Source organism: Tigriopus californicus, chromosome 4 (assembly GCF_007210705.1).
Source record: "Tigriopus californicus strain San Diego chromosome 4, Tcal_SD_v2.1, whole genome shotgun sequence".
NCBI lineage: Eukaryota > Metazoa > Arthropoda > Copepoda > Harpacticoida > Harpacticidae > Tigriopus > Tigriopus californicus.
In genome coordinates, this window is record NC_081443.1 from 4,752,181 (window position 1) to 4,769,049 (window position 16,869).

At 42.1% G+C, this 16,869-nt stretch overlaps 2 protein-coding genes across 2 annotated transcripts in view; one reads left to right on the plus strand and one right to left on the minus strand.

The window, feature by feature from the left end:
- The first annotated feature begins 55 nt into the window (after positions 1-55).
- On the plus strand, positions 56-7,140 carry LOC131879067 (tubulin monoglycylase TTLL3-like). The gene is made up of 10 exons (XM_059225269.1): positions 56-165; positions 270-474; positions 557-1,090; positions 2,380-2,649; positions 2,709-2,874; positions 3,026-3,221; positions 3,297-3,514; positions 3,573-3,669; positions 3,776-4,060; positions 6,540-7,140. The coding sequence occupies exons 3-10, from the start codon at positions 569-571 to the stop codon at positions 6,949-6,951; spliced, it is 2,166 nt and encodes a 721-aa protein (XP_059081252.1). The 5' UTR covers positions 56-165; positions 270-474; positions 557-568; the 3' UTR covers positions 6,952-7,140.
- A 7,572-nt stretch (positions 7,141-14,712) lies between these two features.
- The window catches only part of LOC131879102 (glutamate receptor ionotropic, kainate glr-3-like), a 3,300-nt gene continuing 1,143 nt past the window's right edge, over positions 14,713-16,869 (minus strand). The window contains exons 3-5 of the mRNA XM_059225313.1: positions 16,193-16,369; positions 15,601-15,910; positions 14,713-15,525 (exon numbers count right to left, since the gene is read on the minus strand). Coding sequence (XP_059081296.1) covers positions 14,810-15,525; positions 15,601-15,910; positions 16,193-16,369 — 1,203 coding nt within the window. The 3' untranslated portion in view covers positions 14,713-14,809. The remainder of the gene's footprint in view (positions 15,526-15,600; positions 15,911-16,192; positions 16,370-16,869) is intronic.

Sequence of the window (16,869 nt, forward strand, 5' to 3'; positions counted from 1 at the left end):
GACCCATCAAACGCACAATCCCATCTCGACTCCCCCAGACAAGTTGTTCCATCCATGAACTTCATTGAAGTCCACTAAAATCAGGGAAGCACTACTACGTGCATCGTATCGTCCAAAAGAACTATTCGTTTATCCGGTTCAAGTAGCTGAGTGCTAGCTTGGTAGGTGAGTAACATAGTGCCACTTTGGTTTGAATTGGAGCCATTCTTGATTCATTTTTGATGAATTGACCTCAATTTGATATATTGTATCGTGTTAATCCATAGCAGGAGGCCATTTCAACACTTCCACAATGGCTTGATAAAGACTCGGATGTGGATAGTAACGGCCAGCTATAATGCTTTCCAATTGACAGTCGGCCATGCATCGAGATCAACGATGGATGGATGTGGGCGGCGGCCTCTTCTATAACCTTAACAATTTCGACTTACATATACAGGTGTATATGTAGGTACTCTTATTACACTTACTTAGGTAGGAAAGGCTATCTACTAAATATGACGTAGTACTTTCGCAGGGAAATTGTTTGATCAATAGTCCGTCTTTGACCTTGCAGCCAAAAGACAAAATGAAGAGCAAAAAACCAGATCATGATGGTGACATTATAGTGTCGAAAGAGTTCCGCAGATTGTATGCCTTCCTAGAAAAGGCTGTGCGGAAGCGCAAATTGTTCTGCCTGTGCAAAGGCTTTTCCACAGCCAAAAATGAATTGGAAAAACGCGGCTGGATCGAGATCAGCTGTCAAAAACAGTTCGATCGCAACTCCAATGAGACCAAGTTCATCTCGAGTGTCATGGATTATAATCTGGGCGTTCTCGAGCGCAATTGCGTTTCGGTTCTCAAGTTCATGATGACCAAGAACCATTCTCTCAAAGAGGTGTTTGGTAAATTGGTCCTGAACCTATACCCAAACTATTTGTGGTGTCCTCATCGCAACTCGATACGTTGGAAGCAACTTCGGAGAGACCAAATTGTGAACAAGTTCCCCAGGTCGACATTTACAACCAAAACTGGGTTGATGCATATTCTCAAAAATGTTCATCACTTCATGCCCCTTTCCTCCATCACTTTTTATCCCAGATGTTACCAGGTAACCATGCTGTTTGAGGGAATGAAAGATACCACGGTCTAGACAGTAGAAAGCTTAGCGGAAGCGCGGAAGGAAGGTGGGACCCTTAGAGGGTTGAATATTGTATTTTATAAATCATGGCCTGGTCAAATCCTTAGATTCTATATATAGATCAATCGAGGGCGATGTTATTGCATGTTTTTGTCTCAGCTGTTGCTGGGGGTCAAAAAGTTCCATTTGCAGTTGGGATACCTAGGAAAACCATGGTACAAATCTAAATTGTTGACAGTAGGTCCAATTTTTGAGCCCCCTGATACAACCCCTTGCCAACCTATTGCTTTCCTCTAGTAAACTTCATGAAACGAGTTTGAGCAAGTAGCCCAACCGCATTTTTAAGAACGAAACGTTGAAAGGGGTTATGATGGGGCTCAAGTTGCAATTTTCACCCATGTGGTGGAAACACTTAACTGAAACGGAGGAAACAAGCCTCTGTTCAGGCTGACCTCCGATGATGTCGGAATTACCAGCATTACAATGCAGTGCAATCATGTCACCCACATTTAGGTACATTGTTGGGAGATTGAAACGAAATTCCGAATGCCTCATCATTACCCTGCAATTTTTGTTACATTTCGTTGCACTTTTGAGATGCGTTGCTAAACAAGGGCAATCAATCAAATATTTATTTTGCTTTGCAAATGTCTGAATCTTTTTGTGACATATCACGTATGCAATGCCCAAAAAGCATGTGTTTTTAATACTCTAGAGCTCTTTGTACATGAAGACAAGACTAATGTAAGGTTATTACATAGCTATTATTTATAACGCTGAGGTTCCGTGAGATCTATGTAAGAAGTCTCGTTTGTCATTTATCTCATCTATAAGCTGAAAATGAACCAGATAGTCACTTTGTTTTCCGTCATCCAAGAGCCGTCCCATGACCCAAGATGGAGTTCGTACATGAATTTACATGGAGCAAATGTAGATCAAAGATAATAAGAAAAACAGGCATGGGCTAATCCAGCTGACACTTCTTATCAAGGATGTCTTCAGGATGATTTTATGTTATGAATTGTGCCATATTTCATTGCAGCATTGGACAATCAATTCATATCTGTCGTTTTGTGCATTCATGCTTCTTTATATGGTTCCAGACTGCTTTTTACTGAATTGTAAAGAACATCATTCGGATAATTCGGCCAAAAATACATACCATGGGCAATAATACCTTCGACAAGAAGTGACAATCCTAAAGCAGTGTCTGTTTTCGCCAAATCATTCAGACCTCATCAATATCATTTTTCTTCTAGTTCACAGACACGTCGCAGCGGGATGCTTTCTTGTGTGATTATAAGTTGACCGCCTGCATAGGACTTATTCGTTGGTTTTACGAGGGTTTCCTAGATCACGGCGTTGATGGAGTGTTCGTCGAAGAGTCACCCGTTCCGATTCAAGTCATTAAGATGGCCCTAAATTTCTGTCAAAAGACATTGAGCAAAATGGACGCGTTTGTGCAGATTTCTTGGGATGGATTTCTCGACGATTATTACGCCATAGCACACAGAGGCTTCAAACTATCGGTAGGAATGGAATGGGATTGTCATAACATTTTGACCCCACGATTTTCATTGTCTTGCAGAGGTCTTCCATTTTAGATGCGTTGAAGCTGGAAAATGAAGTAACCACAATTCAAAATGATTGCGTTAGGGTCCTTAAAGATTGGAAGTCATCCATGCCTCAAATGGTTATCGATGGAATCAAGAATGTGTGGATTGTGAAACCGGGGCAATCTTCGCAAGGGCGAGGTACGTCACCTACAACACAATTACTAAAAAAATATTGCAAATTAGTAGGAGTTTGGTATGTGTTTCTGTTGGATTAGCCTCTCCCTTTGCCCGTTTTTACCGTTTTTGACAGTTGTCATTGACCGATAATGGAATATTTATCAACTTGTAGGAATCTTAATTCGGATGAAACTGGATGATATTCTCCAAAAATATCAGCAGGGCTCATTTACATCTCATAGAGTTGTTCAAAAGTACATTGAAAGACCTCTGTTAATATATGATACGAAGTTCGACATTCGCCAGTGGTTTGTCGTGACCAACTGGGACCCAATGACTATTTGGATGTACAAATCCTCATACTTAAGGTCTGTTCCACTCCACTTGTTCAAACAACCCTACGCACATTCTTCTTCTGAATGATGTTATCCCATTGCTCTTAGATTTTGCTCCCAGCCATACACGTTTGATTCCTTTCACGAGTCGATACATTTAAGCAACAATGCCATTCAAACCAAGTATCTAAATGGAAAACGATCCAAAAAACTTCCAACCGACAATATGTGGAGTAGCGAGGCGTTCCAATATTTCTTGAAAGGCCATAAGATTGAAGATGTTTGGCATTCCAAGATCTATCCCGGCATGAAAAAGGCGATCATTGGTAATTTTTTACCAGGAATAAAGAAGATCGGAAACAACAACTTTCTTTTTTACTCTAGCCACAATTTCGGCCAGCCAACAGAAAATGATGTTCAGAATGTCATGTCGGGCCTTTGAACTTTACGGAGCAGACTTCATGCTGTCACAAGACTTCAGGTACGTATATTGTACTAAAGCAGGAAATAAGTGCGTACTATGTAAAGTAAACTGCTCAACAGTATCAACAAGAGCAAAGCATTTCGTCTACTTTTAAATTTTTCAGTCCTTGGCTAATTGAGATCAATTCGAGTCCGGCATTGGGGCCCTCCACGTCAGTGACGAGAAAGCTCTGTCGCAGCCTACTCAAAGATCTAATCCGACTAACCACAGATAAACGAGTTCGGAGTACTCGTGGCAAAAGTGCGAAGACCGGAAATTTTGAATGCATCTTCCGGCAAGCAAATATCAACGGGCAGAACCCTAACCTTCGGCGATCTTCAGCCCCTCGCGTACCAAACAAAGTTGAGAAGGCTGGTTCGATTGATGAAGGTCCAATACGATCGCAAAGGTACAGACAGATCACAGGTCATCAACTTTCTCTAATTTTGCTTTGCTTAATGAATGGACACGGCGAGACAAGTAAATCCGACACGGGCTCTCTTTTGGCTTGTTGCAACACGGTTATTGCACCTAGTATCCCTTTTACACAACCGAGGTAATCCTGACATCTCTGATGTAAATCTGAATCGTTCAAAATGTAACCCTCTTTTGGTGCCCTAAAAATGGCACTCTTCTGGCCCAAAACTTGAAACACGTTCATGCGAACGCTTTTGTTGGTATAACATTTGGGCTAGTATTTGGGAGGGATAAATGACCCACCACAAACAGTGCTGCCGTAGGCTAGATTGAAGAAAGCAGCTGGGCTAGGCACAAACCAGTTCTTTGAGGTGTGCAGAAAATAACACAAAACAAGAAACAGAATTCAAAATTCTTGATCAACCCGATATTCAAAGGTTAGCCAGATCTGTCAACTCTAATTCGTTGGCGGATCAGATATCATATTAATAAAAATAAACTGAAGTAAAATAAATAAATAAATGCATACGGATTTTTTTTCTTGAACTGCTGAGGATGCCATTCCAAATAGCGGTAAGGAAGTCCACAAAAAATGCATTGACTCACAAACTTCTCCTTTGCTTTCATAGTTTGCGAATTAGAGTCTTAACTCTCTTACCTCGGAGTTAAGGCTTGGACTAGGCTTCTTTTTTTGAAAAATCGAAAAAACTATTTTTTCGGTTTTTCGAAAATCTGCCAGCACCCAAAAACCAAAAATTTGTTCGATCTATTTCCAGCCTATTCAACGGGCTCAAGCACTCCTTAAGGTCTATAATGAGTAAATGCCCCACGAAACATTAGGTTTTGACACTAGGAAAAGGATTAAGACGAAGAAAGACAGAAATGTAAACGTTAATGTATATAAGCTTATTATGCTCGGAAAGTCATCCTTATAAGGGAGGAGATGTGGTGCAGTGATTAGAGAAGTTTTCTTCCATGTGAGAGGTTGCTGGTTTGATTCTCCTCCCTGACCTTTCCCATGGAGACTTCTGTTTCATAATTTAGCTACAATTAAGAGAAAAATCGAATTCTTTGACAATTGGAGGTTGTGATGCTTGCTAAAAACCTTGATTTCTTTGTGATCTTATTTTGGTGATTGAAAGAGATGCCCTGGTCGATTGCACTGGTATTTATTTCCTCGAATTGCCTTTAAAATGTCCATTGCTATTGAGGTTTAGGGAGTGCCAGATCTGTCTTTTTCTCGAAATATCGTTGAAAAATGCCTTATGTCTAGTGACAGGTGCTTTTGATCATCCACTGATCATCCACTCACCACTCCGGTCAGCGAGTTTTCATACTGAATAACGTACAAGCACCAAACTCCGAGGTAAAACCTATAAGGAACTCACCTCTACTCTCTTGTTTTGGTGTACTTGGCAGCTATTGAATTATGTTAAAAGTGAAAGTGGTTTATATTGAGGACTATTTTCCTTGCCTCACCCTGTACACTGTTAACAACCAGAGAGGAGGCACATTTTTTTTAAATTGGAAAGTATTTTGATTCATCAAGACAACCACTAAACACGAAACCAAAATAGCAAACCAGAGGATGTCAACAGATAGGGAGACTTGCAGAAGCAGGGTAAATTGGGGAAAAAAATCTTGTTTCTTAAGTTTATACAGCCACGCAAAGAAGAGGTTAGTGGTATTGTTCATTTATATTTTAAAGAAACCTAATCGTTTGTTAAGACAGCGAGCTGGCCTTATTGGGTTCAAATTTTGTGATTGTGAGACTGCTCATGATGGATTAAAAAATCTTGAAGCGTTTAAACCACATTTTAGGATAGATACAATAAAAACATTTCAGCGTTCACAAAGGCCGTGGTGGGTGCATGTCTAGTTCGATATAGTATGATATTGGTGAAACGAATTTTCTCGAAGTGTCTTCGGGGTGTTGGAGAAAAGGGCAACTTTGTCATGTATTTTCTGTGCGGTAACTTTTTTTGCTTTGGGGAGCATTTTATGATTGGTTTATGGAAATCATTATCTGCGACGTATACTTGTCCAATCAATAAATTGCTTGCTTATAGCGGACATGATTTTTCAAGTTGTTCACTATGTTATCACGTCCAAAGACGAGACGATACCCCTTTACGACGGACTATGTTTTTGAGTGGTACTTCGCAAGCATGTCAAGGACGGATCAAAACGCCGGGAGTTTCTCAAGAGTGCCGAGGATTGACGTATATCTGTGTGTTATTTCATTTCAACTCTGAAACGAGGCAACACTCCCAAGAAACGCCTTGACTACTTGGTCAAATGCATGCGCCTTGAGCCTTGACCACGCCTTGGTCATGCATGCTCTACATAGTACTTTTAGGTAGGGCCCTGAACAAACTGGAGCCAAGAACTGACTCATAGTAAATAACTGTTTTCCTATCGTGTGCTGTTATGGTAAGATTTTAAGATTCATCGAACTTCTTTCATTGTAGTGCCAAACCCATTCAACAAGAAAGTGAGATCCTTCAGTTGATTGACGCGTTCATGTCGGTACCGTCGACGGTGAACGACGATTCAAAACTTAAATTGGCCAAGAAATGGTTGGAAAAGGCAGTGGATCCTGCCTCTAATAGCACATCAATGAGCGCTCATCGGTCGGACCATCGCACAAGGAAAAAGACCAAAAGGTCATCCTCGGTTGTGAAGAAAGACTTACGTCGTGAGAAGTGGCTGGAAATGGTCATGGCCAAGGAATCACAATTAGCGCGAAACCAACAACACCATTCTCGCCCCGCTGATGTGGAATTGCTCAGAACAATCCCAGTGTGCACTCATGAACGAACTCTTCGCAAGTACGGATGTAACTGCGTTTTAAAGGAGTTCCATGGACTTAACTTTGATTGACTTCAATTTAGAGTGGGTCAAGTTTAGGGCAAGTAAGAGCCAGAAATCGCCATTGCTTTTTATCTGGCCCAGTATTTTAAAGCCCCTTGGTTAAGAAAGGCGTGTTTTTCCAGTCCATATATAATCTGAAACTCTAGTGTCCTCTTGCGTGTATCAATTGAATAAACTACTCATCTAACCCAAGAACAACTTCAATACTGGACAGAGAAGATGTAGTGAAAATTCTAAGAGACAAGACAAAAAAGAGTCGAAAAGTTTGGCACAAAGCTTTTTTCGGCCGAAAAAGGCCATTAAAGGCGAAAAAGTTTGTTTTCAGGTTTTAAGACTTGCTGGGGTATCACTTTTGTTGAGCATCTGCTTTCCAATTTGCGAATCGTGGTTCGATCCCTGGCATGCCAAGTCATGGAGTAGTGGAGTGGAAAGCGCGATCGAAGAACGAACGTCTTCTGGCGAGGTTTTGTGGAGCTATGCGTTACCTCGCTGATCATATGCATACCCGCTGGCAGAGTGCTCGATGAATTCCATCTTCATGTTCGAGCATTGGCTTAGGAGGTAACGCATTACTTAAACGTCTTCTAATGAGCTTTCAGAGAGCTTTCCACTCCACTACTCTATGGACAAATCCAAGCTTCTTTGCGGTATTTAAATAAATTACAGCATGAGTTGCTACTTTAACACCTTAAATGGACGAATTTGCGGCCATTCCCAAGGATGAGGTAATAATTAATGTTGGCTGTGATGACAAAGCGGGAATATCCCTCAATTGGGACACCCAAAATCAGATGGCAGGCCGAGTGAGAGAGGTGTAATCATATGGTGCGTCTAGAGGGCTAGGTGCCTCTACACGACAAACACTTCGGCAAATAATTAGGCATTTGACAAACATTGTTTGCCATTTCACAAGTATTTCACAAACATTTCTCGATTTGAACGTGTTTAAAGTTTGTTTGCCAAAGAGCAAATATTTCATGGACGACAGCATCCTCCCTAGCCCTTCGAACCAAGGTGTTCATTTTCAGCCAGAACAGAACTTAACTCATTCGATCCATGATGGTTTATAACAAAGAAAAATGTATTGATTGTTGTTCATTTTGACACAGGATAACCCCAACTTAGAGTATGAAGGGACCTGGAATTGTTAATCAATATTCAAAGTCATCAGATGTCATGCCTATATATCGTTGTCATATTTCGACCCGTACTTGGCTATTAAATAGTTTATCATATTATTGGAGAACTGTTGTCCCTTTATTCATGATTATAATGAGTTGGAAAACTGGTTGGGTTTTTGTTTCCAAACAATTGGTTTATGATTTATAGTCAAAATGAATTTTGAATACCTTTCCAAAAGCAAAAATGTTATTAAAAGTGCATCATCAGGTGGTATAGTTCATAGAACAGGGCAAAACACGCTTTTCAAGTAGTAATCGGTTTCAGCCAACATATGACCGCACAGATTGAAATGGCAAAATGAAGGACGTTTTTGGAAAGCAAAGCAATCTCATCATGATAGTGTCCATCGGTGTTTTTGTTTCAAAGTTCATTGCTCAATTTTCCTTATGTTCATTATACCGGGTGTCGAGGAAAAGATTAGACACACAGTTTTTTCTTTCTAAAATCCATGAAATCTTTCAAGGTTGCGTGAGTTTTATCTCATTTTTTTGTCATTGTCCGCTCTTTTCATTTATGTAAACAAAAATGTCAAAGCTGAAATCTATGAAAGCAAAAAGAGAATCCATTGTAGCTTTGCTGTGTGCGGGATTCACCTTAAAGTGGCCGCCGGACAATTTACAATGTCAAAAACTGTCTTGATTGGCAAGATGACTGTAATCCCCCCTCCTAGGAATGCAAGAACACCAGCACTTAGATATCCATAATCTTATCCTCGACACCCGGTACTAATCATCTTGTTTACCGTGCATAACATAAAAATTGAATGAAAAACCCATTAGGAAATGATACGATCACTTGCAAGGTCATCTGATTAGAAATCTACATCAAAATTTTGTCAAACAATTTTGCTCCGGTAGTTTCACGTGTAGACGGCTCAGAGATGAACTGTTTGTCAAATACCAAACATTTCTGGAATTGTTAGGCAAACTTTGTGACGGTATGGTTCTCGTGTAGACGCACCATTCGTAACCTTTCATTCAATTTTTATGTTATGCACTGTAAACAATATGATTAGTATAATGGAAAATAGGGAAAACTGAGGAATGAAATTTGAAAAAAACCACCGATGGGCACTGTCATGATGAGAATGTTTCCCTTTCCAAAAAGGTCTTTTTTTGCCAATTTCAATCTGTGTGGTCATATGTTGGCCGAAACCGATTACTACTTGAAGGTATGTTTTGCCCCGTTCTATGAACTTTACCATAAGCCACCTGATGATTCATTTTTACTAACATGATTACATTCATTACAGATGGCATTGACTAAAAAGAGTTCAATTTTATAGAACCAATAAGGACCCGCCCACAAGAACAGACGGCATTTCACAGGGAAGGTGATGGCATGGGCAGCTTTAAAGTGATGACATGTCAGTGGGTAAGACTCGGTCCGTTGAGATCTGACTGATCTGGCTTTCATGGCTAAAACTGGCGGGCGGGGAAATGGACGAAAGAGCAGTCAAAAGTGGCTGGCCAGTCCTGATGCTTGGGTCTCAAGGGTGTACGTAGAGGACCGATCATGGCCGTGGTGTCCGGCCAAGAACCTCCAGGTATGGGCCGATGATTCCGTTGTCTCTAATGATCTGATCCCAACTTGAATCGGATCAGTCTTCTTTGGACGAGGTCAAGGAATCCATCCATCTAGCCTTGGGTTGGCTCGCTCAAGTCTGCTCACAGAAGACGGATGTAAAAGATGGGCCGGGACCATGCCGGGCCAGTCCATGACCGAGCTGAGCCCAGGACAGGCCCAGGGTGGGGTGGGTTGACTGGGGTCGACACTTTCATTGTCTGGACGTGAGGAGATGAATCCGGATTCCGGAGATAGGTGATATGTTGGTTGGTTGATCGATCGATCATCATTCAATCATTCAATTCTCGACGGGAGATGGAAGTGTGACTACTGAATTAAAAGGGGATGGGATGACATCTGATGACTTTGAACATGAATTGACAATTCCAGGCCCCTTCATTCTCTAAGTTGGGGTTATCCTGCGTCAAAATGAACAACAATCAATACATTTTTCTTTGTTATAAACCATCATGGATCGAATGAGTTAAGCTCTGTAGTGGCTGAAAATGGACACCTTGTTGAAGGGCTGGGGAGGACGCTGTTGTCCATGAAATATTTGCTCTTTGGCAAACAAACTTTAGCATGTTCAAATCGAGAAATGTTTGTGAAATGCTGGTGAAATGCCAAACAATGTTTGTCAAATGGCTAATTATTTGCCGAATTATTTGTCGTGTAGACGCACCATAACAAACAACAAACAAACAAGCAAACAAACCAAACTGTTTTTCGTGGTCTACTTGGGACGTTTAGCAATCGCAAGCTCTGGCAGGTTCGTTTGTTTACTGGTACCAGTGTCAGTGATGCAGTTTTGGGCTTCAACCTGATTTTGAGCGGCTGACACTTCTTCACGTTACAATGAGGAGAGGTCAGCTTCGTTAAAGCTACTTTGAAGTGACAAATTCGCATCACTGACACTGGAAGGCAAGTTTGTTTGGGTTAACGTTATTCTCCACCGATGAGTTGGCGGTGCTACTTTTTTAAACTTAACCTAAACTTATCAAACCGACCTAACCTTACCTAACCTAACCCAACCTAACCTGACACGATATTAATAGCCCTTAAAGCCTCTATCTAAACGTTTCTAACAGTTTGTCACAAATTTAAAAATGAGCACCGCCAACTAATTGGTGGAGAATAACGTTTATCGTTTTTTTTTGCTGGTACACGGAACTTGCCTAAATGTTCGAATAACCAAAGTACTAGTGATGGACCGGATCAAAATTTCAAACTCAAGGTAACCAGAAAACCTGGAAAGTGAAAGCAACAGCCGATTCCATCCTAACGTTAAAAAAAATTGAGTTTGAGCAAAAAGCAACCCTGGTTTGACTCAAAACGTATTCCCTCTAACATTCTCAGTTATGTAAATTAATTTGATCCCATTCGCCCCGATAATTTCATCTCCATGGTTTAACAGGACTTTGAATCGAAAAGATTAATACTAGAATTGGCCCTCAAGAAAGATCTGGCCTGACCTTTGGGTACAAATGAAAAACACTCATTCTGAAACAAATCGGTATCATTTCAATTGAGCTGATTAAGGCAAAGAAACTATACTAGATTGATCCGCCAGAAACTGTTATACTTTGGCTGATATTTCCGAATACTTGCTGACCCTGAAGCGTGTTGTTGGTCCCAGTAACAGTCTGGCTTGACGTATGTTGGAGATTCTGGGCCGTGGCCAGCCTAGGCTTAGTTGGTTTCAAGACGACATCACTGTGACTCTGGCTCTCACTTCAACTGACTCACGGACGGACTGAGTGAGCAAGTGTCCACTGTATTGCTTGCTTGGTTGGTTGGTTGGTTGGTTGGTTGAGGATTCTGCATGGGCTTTTACGGTACGTAAGAGAGTGACACCAAAACAACAAAAGAGTCGCCACGACCCACCCAGGCTTACAGTGCATAGAGAACACAGAGAATATGTAGTATGATGCTTGGACATGGATTCATTTCGTGAGCAATCATGGTTCGTGGCCATCATCAGCCATGGCACAATCACCCACTTGCTCATTCACTCACAGGTATGATCGGCGTGTGAATAAATTCATGGATGACCAATGAACAAACCCGAGAAAAAGTGTTCCAAGAGGTGTAGGAGGTAGCCCAGCTTAAGAGTGTGCCTGGTCCGAGTGTAATGGCCTCCGCCTCCTCGCCCTCCTCTCCGTCCCAAGCCGTGAAGCATTGTGGTGAGGCGGTCACACCCTTGACGGACACACCCCTGGCAGAAGCCAATGAGGGTGATGGCTGTCAGGGAGCGACAGAGAGCACAGGCCAGTGCCACTTGGCGGTCCCATTGGCTTCGCCTCGTTCAACCATCATAGCCATGGCTCCTCCCGTGTCGTCGTCGCCTTGTACGACTTCGCCAGATCGTCGATCCGATCCGGATCAGCCCCAACGCAGGCACGAGGTCAAACTGAAAGAAGGTCCGAGTCGAGCGAGTCGCACATTTTGGACGGAACCATCGGCCAACTTTGATCTGATCAGCCACTGTGCCTCGGCGTCCCTCGGGGCCCATGACACCCAGCACTTATGGCGAGCATTGTGGCACGATTATACGGTTGAAAGAGTGTTTGTTGACTTGGAATTGTGGGTTGGTCAATCTGAAGCCCCCATTTATTGCCACAGAATCGTCATGGCCTCAGTGTCGGCCCTTCTAAAACGAGTCCTGAGCGAGTCTGAACGAGACGTCCATCTCTTGGAGCGCACCATCTCCATACAACTACCTGATCATGCGGTCGAAGATGTACAGATGTGGGTGGACTTTGTTTACTCGCATTGGGATCCGTCCAACGACGGAACATCGACCGAACTGTTTGTGCCCGCAATACTGGCCCGTGACTTGGGCATCATGCAGGAATCGTTTGGTCCAATTTCCAGCCCCAGAGCCGGTGATTCAACGCCCACACTAGAAAACGAGACCAAGAAGAGAAAGGCCGAGTCATCATTGAGCCCTCATCATTCGAAAAGGCTGAAGTCCGACGATGATCTCGAAGACGACAATCAAGAATTCAAGTGCTCCGAATGTGGCAAGATCTTTCCCACGAAAATGTCCATGCAGAAACATGTTCGGAAATGCTCGCAAGCGGTTGAGGCACTGGACATGAAACAGATCCAAACAATGATCACTACTTGCTCCGGCACATTGAAACATATTAAAGTGGAGGATGCCTTCTCACGAAATGAACATAAACGTCAAACTCTTTGGAAGAGTAAAAAAGCTTGTGTGAATGTGACGGGCAATGTTGACTTGGAGGACTGTTTAGATGATGAGGTCGGGGATCGGAAGGTGGAGCGCCGCAAAGCCTCTTTTCGAGCCATTCTGGGGGTGTTTAAGCCTGAAAATAAATCGGACGTGATTTATGCCCGCCCTTTAGCTTATAGTGATCCACAATCAACGGAAGATGTGACCAATCAATTCGAGGAGACCATTAATCTTTTGAAAATGTTGTTTGGATTCAGTGACGCTGACATTTACACGTTTCCTGACTTGGTGCACAAACATGAAAATGTGCCTATATCTATAGAGACGCTCAACGAAAGAAAGAATCGAACACTGATTAATTTTAGGCAGCAATCGGTTGAAGCCATCAAATCCATATATACGAGTGAAGCACCCAAAATATCCCGATGTTACGAGCATCATGAGGGCCGAAGACTTCAAAGCATCAAGCGCCAAGCAGACGCCTCAGTGATTCTCAAGTCTGACTTGGAACTGAAAGATTTGAACAATGTCGCTTGCTGTCTTTGGAATGAAGGTCAACCCAATGCCATTATGTATCCCTTGCTTCCCGCAAACAGGAAAATCGAAAGGAGTAAGAGCTCGGCCTTTTGCCTTCGAGTGCTTCTGGATGTGTGGTGCACGAATGAAGTCAAGTTTCCGTTCTCATCCTTCATCCTCGAGATGTACACGACTATTTGTGACACGGTGTCCTTGAAGGAGGCTGTTGATGAGGCTTTGCCTCTCAACATGATTGACAGCATTTCTCAATGGACTCCCACCTACCAGCATCAAATCCCTCCCTCAACTCAGCCCCCTCAGCTTTCCATTCCAAATCAGCACTTTTATCCGGCATCTAATCAAATTCTTCAACAACCGCTTCACCTTCAGCAACAACATCAGCAACATCAACAACACCAACCGCATCAGGAGGAGCATATTCCCTTGCAATCAGAACAAGGCATGCAAACAACTTTGGTGCCCGCACATGAATCTATTCCAATTTCTTTACCCCCAGGTATCAATCCTCAACACAAAGATGAGGAATGTAATTGTGACATCATCTTTGATGACCATGTACAGAAGCGCAGGCATATTCTACTTAATCATTCTCACGGCAAATACCAACAATGCAAGCAATGCTCCTTCATTGGCACTCAAGCTCAAATCCAATGGCATCAGTCCAACGCTCACAAGGAGTATAATTGTGACATCTGTGGAAAGGTGTTCAAGACCCATCACTCTGCTTTAGAGCATGCCACCAAGCATGACTCGTTCCATTGTAATATTTGCAATATAGATATTGTTGGCAAGCGCAAGTATCGAATTCACATGGATCGAAGTCATACAGGAACGTGGAGATGCCAATTGTGCAACTCTGAGTTCAATTGTCAGAGCTCCTTGAGAAATCATGAGAAGCGGATACATACGCCGGACGATCAAAAACCCCACAGATGTGAGGAGTGTGGAAAGGGTTTCATCATCAAGACAGCCCTTCGGACCCACATGATGAACGTGCATATAAAAACGAGGCCTTATGCTTGTCAATATGGGTGTGGAGCCACATATAACGACGTATCAAATCGAGCACATCACGAAAACAAGAAACACGGTGCAGTTTTCAATCCGGATAAGCATAAAGTTATCGTTCAGTCCCAGCACTTAGGCGCTACTTGAATATGATGATCGACTTGTGGCACATCAGTTGAGATTTGTCATAAGCACATAGTTTAAAGCCCAAACACTGCAAAAGAAATTTTAAAAGAAAAACAGAAAAATATAATAAAGAAAATAATAAATGACCAGGATTGTTAATAACTAGTTTATTGCTGCTGTTTACAAATTTGTGTCCACTCCACGTAGGTGCTTCATTGCCTTTGTAAATAGCCGATATCCAGGCTATTATTATCCAGGGCAAAATAGGAATTCAAAAATAAAACCAAAACCGGAAACCGCCCATCCTGTAGCCAGGACCAGAATTCCGCCTATTATGTTGAAAAGATCGAATGGTTCCACGTGTTCGACTGGTGGTTGTTCTTTCAAAATATATCGAAGCGGAAAATATTTCCGAAAGGTCCGTTCAATGATCCCAGCTTCCATTAGTCGACTCAAAATGTGATTGACGTCATCTGCCCACATCTGGTTTTTGGGGAAAACAAAGGCTCCGTGAAAGCTGGTGATAACACTTTTTCCCAGACGAAAAGGCTGATATCCGTATCTTTCCTCGATCCTAGCAAATCCGGCTTTGGCAAAATGTTCCGTCCATACGAACGCATCACCGTTGGCAATCATGGCTTGTTCAACTTCTAATTTTCTCATCCCATTCACATACTCAAAAAACTGATCATTTTCGACTATTTGCTTGTAAAGCATTTGTTGGCTTTCCTTGGGAGATTCCCGGAGCGATGTTAAGAGGGAACTTTGTCCCGACGGCAAAAAGAGTCTTCTTCCTTGGTCCAACAGGTCTTTCTCGGAATCGATGGCAGGTTCATACACTGTCGATATTAACGAGGCTCTCAAGTTGCATTGATAGCTCATTGAAACGAAAAAGATGCCTAACACCCAAAATAGGTAAAAACAACGGTCACTGAAACTAAAGTTTGTCTCCCGGAAGTAAATGCCTAGGACAATGGAAAAACTTGCTATTAATGAGAACGATTTTGAACAAGCATTCATTTGGTCAAGCATTCTCTCACTTTCACTGAACATGGTTCTGAAGGTAAACATGGCTGGCTCTTTTATATTGTGGGCTAGGTTGTTGTCCCTTTGAATTTGTATCATTTCCCACAAGACCAAAGTGGCGAATATCCATGCAATAACTACCAGCAACCAAACGAGTGGTGGAAAGGGTTGCAGAAGGTTATAGTAGGATTTCAAAGGCTTGGGCTTGGGAGCCACCAAAAGGACGTCAAGATTGTACAAGTGATGACTAAAATCCACAGCTTGAAAATAATCGTATTGGATCGTCAAGTGACCAACGCCTATCATTGAACTCTTCTCCTGGACCTAAAACAATTCTAGATGGAGTTGACATTGATTCACGAATGAGTACATGTTTTTCAACGAATGATGGTTACTTTATTTCCTCTGGAGAGACTAGTTTGATATCCTTCAGAATTTCTGACCATGCAAAAATCGTTCGTCAAGACTTATCAAACTTGAAAATCGTTGAATATGTGATCACAAATTTCAGAATACTGTTTCAGATTTTTGTTTTAGTAATCACGACTAACCTTCCTACCGTTCACATTACGCATCTTTTGACTTTTAGGAAACGATCACTCTCACCGAACCAAGTGTTCCAATCCAGGTTCCATTTGGTAACAGGACTCCCCATTGTTTCTCGAGCTGCACTTTGAAATGAAATCCAAGGGTCTCACTCAATATTTGCACTATGTCCATATCCACGCCATAAACGCCATGTGGTCCTTCCAAAATGAAAGGGGGTAAGCCTCGGTAAGAGATCTAAAGAATGTGAGATACAAACAGGGCTTCAACAAGACGAGCTGGTGTGGCCGATCGAAATGGGAGGGAAATTGTGAAAGACATCAAATCCATGAGTTACTTAAGTTAGCAGACCGGGCTGACTAGTATTTGAATACCTCAAAGTAGGGTAAATCTGGAACACCTATCAAAAACATAGACACAGTTTCCGAACTCAGAAACATATAACGGGGCAGTAGGATGACGGGCGAGTAGTTCCGGTCAATGCTAAGAATGCTACTTGAAATTTGGAGAGGAAAAATTGTGCAACAAGAAGTTACAGGATTGTTTCAGCTTTGTTTTCCTAACTGTATTTTCACATACCAATCTTCGTAAACGCTAATATTGCTTGCTTTTAGAAAAATAGCGCAACAGTGATATGAGTACGTCATGACTCACATTAACTGGACTATTTGTTTTCCTAGTTTCATTGTTTGTTGGACATCTCTTGCGTTTAGGGAAAGGTTAGCTCAAGATGTCCA

Coding starts and splice junctions, on each gene's coding strand:
- LOC131879067 (XM_059225269.1), top strand. CDS start 569: ATGAAGAGCAAAAAACCAGATCATGATGGTGACATTATAGTGTCGAAA. Junction 2,875..3,025: donor GCAATCTTCGCAAGGGCGAG/GTACGTCACCTA, acceptor ATCAACTTGTAG/GAATCTTAATTCGGATGAAA. Junction 3,222..3,296: donor TACAAATCCTCATACTTAAG/GTCTGTTCCACT, acceptor CATTGCTCTTAG/ATTTTGCTCCCAGCCATACA.